The 3,292-nt window shown below is 36.2% G+C and overlaps 1 protein-coding gene across 1 annotated transcript; it reads left to right on the top strand.

Moving 5' to 3' along the window:
- Window positions 1-402: 402 nt before the first annotated feature.
- On the top strand, window positions 403-3,067 carry LOC104227692 (CASP-like protein 2B1). The gene is made up of 3 exons (XM_009779991.2): window positions 403-760; window positions 1,389-1,521; window positions 2,675-3,067. The coding sequence occupies exons 1-3, from the start codon at window positions 537-539 to the stop codon at window positions 2,924-2,926; spliced, it is 609 nt and encodes a 202-aa protein (XP_009778293.1). The 5' UTR covers window positions 403-536; the 3' UTR covers window positions 2,927-3,067.
- Window positions 3,068-3,292: the final 225 nt, after the last annotated feature.

The following is a 3,292-nucleotide window of genomic DNA, read 5'->3' on the forward strand; positions in this document are numbered from 1 at the left end:
AGTCGAACGACTTTTAGCAATCCAGATTGATTCGACCCCCTCGACACCTTTTTTCGTAGTATATCTTCTCATCTGAACGAGAAATTTAAAGTTAAATTACTTTAAAATATAAAAATATGTCATTTTCTTTGAATAGGCGATTAAAAAAATAGCCTCACATACATTAATATATTTCTTTGAAAATATATTTTTAATATAGTAGACAAGTAAAAGTGCTACGCTCATTTTTTGCTATTTTGGTAAGGCAATGATCAAAGTCACTAACTAGTACACCTGGCAGTCTCACAGTCCAAGAAAGTTGCAGCTAAGCTTCATCACCACAAACCAATTAAATAAATAATTGAAAAAAGTAATAATATGTACTGATAAATGAAATGTGGCATTAAATATGTAAAACAGACTATAGTGGAAGTCTCTGCTATATAAATGCATGGTTCAACTTTTCTTGGAAATGCAATTGCCTTTTCTTGTGTGTTTTCTCTAAGCTAAAATAAAGCTTTGAGTTTCTAAGGCAATTGTTTTAATTAGTGTAAAAAATGAGTTATTTGGGTATTGGAGTAAGTCCTGGAAATGTTCCAGTTTATCATGGGAATAATTTGAAGGTGATTGATAGGAGAGTAAGGGTTACAGAGTTGGTGTTAAGGTGTGTTATTTGTGGTTTAGCCATTCTTGGTGCTGTTCTCATTGGTACTGATAGCCAAGTTAAAGTCATTTTCTCTATTGAGAAAATAGCCAAATTCACAGATATGAAAGCTCTTGTGTAAGTATTTCCTTTTTTCCTCTTTCCTTGTTCAGTTGTTTGCATGGTTGAGGAGTCTTGGAGCAACGGTATTTTAAGTTGTAATTAAGTTGTCTATATTAAACCTTTGAGGTGCGGCCCTCCGTGAACTCTCCGCCCCCTTTCGAGCTTCGAGCCGTGGAACCAGGAACCATCTTAGGTGCGGCTCTTTCTTGGATCCTCCCAGTCCATGTCAATATCGCACCCCAAAGCCCTTCCCTGGATTCTCTCAACCCATGTCAATTTCACACCCTTAGGATGCGGCCCTTCCCTGGATTCTCTAGGCTCATGTCATGTTTCGAGCCGTGGAAGCAACCACATAGGCCACGATCCTTCCGTGGATTCTCTCGGCCAAGGAGCTATATCACACCCGCCTATGCTACACCTTTGGATGCAGTCCTTCCCCGGATTCTCTCGGCCCCTGCGTAAATACAAGATACTATGTGTATTGTTTGCTGCGTAAATACGAGATACTTTGTGCATTTGGCTGACTTTCTTTCTTGCCTTTCTTTCTTTCGCTTGTTTGCATGGTTTGTTTGGCTTTTAGTTCCAAGATTTTAAGTCTCCAAAGGGTAAAAATGTGAACTTTGTGTCTATTATATTTCTGCAGGTTTTTAGTGATAGCCAATGGGTTAGCTGCTGCCTACTCACTGGTGCAAGTTCTAAGGTGCATTTTAAGTATGATTAGAGGAAGTGTTCTCTTTAATAAACCATTGGCTTGGGCTATTTTTTCCGGCGATCAGGTACAAGTTAATCCTACTTAGTTTATTTTTTGAGATTTTGTGGGTCTATAAATGATTTCTTGCATATTTTTCAAGATTTCTAAAAACTTTGAAAAAGAATTCAGAATTCTTGAATAAAAAAAGGTAAGTTATTTTCTGCAAAAACTATCAAACAGACGTAAACCTTAGTCGAGGTGCGCATATGCTAGTCCAGACACAAACTTTATTTAAAAAAAAAAAGAAAAGGAAAGATAGATGTCCTCTGGCCTGATACTATTAAAGTTGTAGACAGTGAGTAGCTCATAACTCATTAACCCCAAATAAATGAAGAGAGAGTCCTAGCAAAATCTATGATCAGTCAAAAAAACAGTTCTGGTCCAAATTCAACTAGTCAATAGTTTTTGGTCTGGTCTTTTGGTTTGCTTGTTAGAAGGTATAATTGCTTAAAGACTCCTTGTTGTAATTTTTTATTTCAAATCCCTTTTTCTTTTTCAACATTAGGTTCAACTATTATACTCTTTTTAACTTTTGGGAGGTTGTGAAAAAGAAAAACTTTGGAAGAGAGGTTTATGTAATTATTGTAGCTCTAAAGGGTGTCTTTGTAATTGTTACTTATTTAGGGGGGTTAAGTGGAAATCTTCTCATTTTTTGTTTGACATGGACTTATGGTGCTTAATCCCACAACTTCATGTATCCTAATGTCTTTTCTCTCAATAATAATATCATGTTCAATGTCAAAAACACTCGAAAACCAACCTGGGCGGAGGCAGAGTGCGGATGCGGGTTCGGCCGAACCCAATAGCTTTTGTTCAAATTATGTATTTGTCAAAAATCCATTGAATATGTACAACTTATTAGTTTACATCCCAGTAACTTAAAAGGACTACAATCCCGAACCCATAAGAGTTCAAATCTTGGCTCCACCTCTGAAACCAACAACTTCATTAGTTACACTACATGCTAAACTTAAACTACATCTTAGTTTAGAATAACCATGTTTACAAGTTACACCCCTGCTAGAGGGGTATTCATTTCTGACATGAAACATATATATATATATATATATCTATATGCAAGAAATCACTAAAATGTATATTAAATAAGAACGCTCTTAAAAGTTGAATCCATCAAGTTTAATTCTTGAATCCATCACTAATAATTCCTTCATTTGCAGTTGATGGCCTACTTGACACTAGTCGCGGTGGCGGCGGCCGCACAGTCGGCCGTGTTTGCCAAGTTAGGGCAAACAGAGTTACAATGGATGAAAATTTGCGATATGTATGGCAAATTCTGTAACCAAGTTGGAGAAGGCATTGCAAGTTCTTTAATTGTGAGCCTTAGTATGATAGTACTCTCTGGCATTTCAGCTTTTAGTCTCTTCCGTTTGTATGGAAATAATAGTAAAGGAAAAGGCAATGCAAGATAATAAGGACTCTTCATTTGGTGAATTTCCCTTGGTCTTTTTTTTCTTTTTGGATCTTTTTATTTCTTTTCTATGGACTGTTGTAAAATAAATCAAGACCAAAGTTGGTGAAATTATAATCATTTTATGAGGTTGCTACTGTAAGTTCAAGACTAGCTGTCCTTAATTTATGAGCTTGTAAGTCTAGGTTTAGGACTACCTGTGCTTAACTTTTGAACTTGTAACTCTAAGTTCAGGACTACATGTCCTTAACTTTTGAACTTGGAACTCGAAGTTTAGGACTACTTGTCCTTAATTTCTGTGCTTGTAACTCTAAGTTAAGGATCAAGTATCCTTAATTTTTGAACTTCCAACTCTAAGTTCAGGACC

Source organism: Nicotiana sylvestris, chromosome 5 (genome assembly GCF_000393655.2).
Source record: "Nicotiana sylvestris chromosome 5, ASM39365v2, whole genome shotgun sequence".
NCBI classification, from domain to species: Eukaryota; Viridiplantae; Streptophyta; class Magnoliopsida; order Solanales; family Solanaceae; genus Nicotiana; species Nicotiana sylvestris.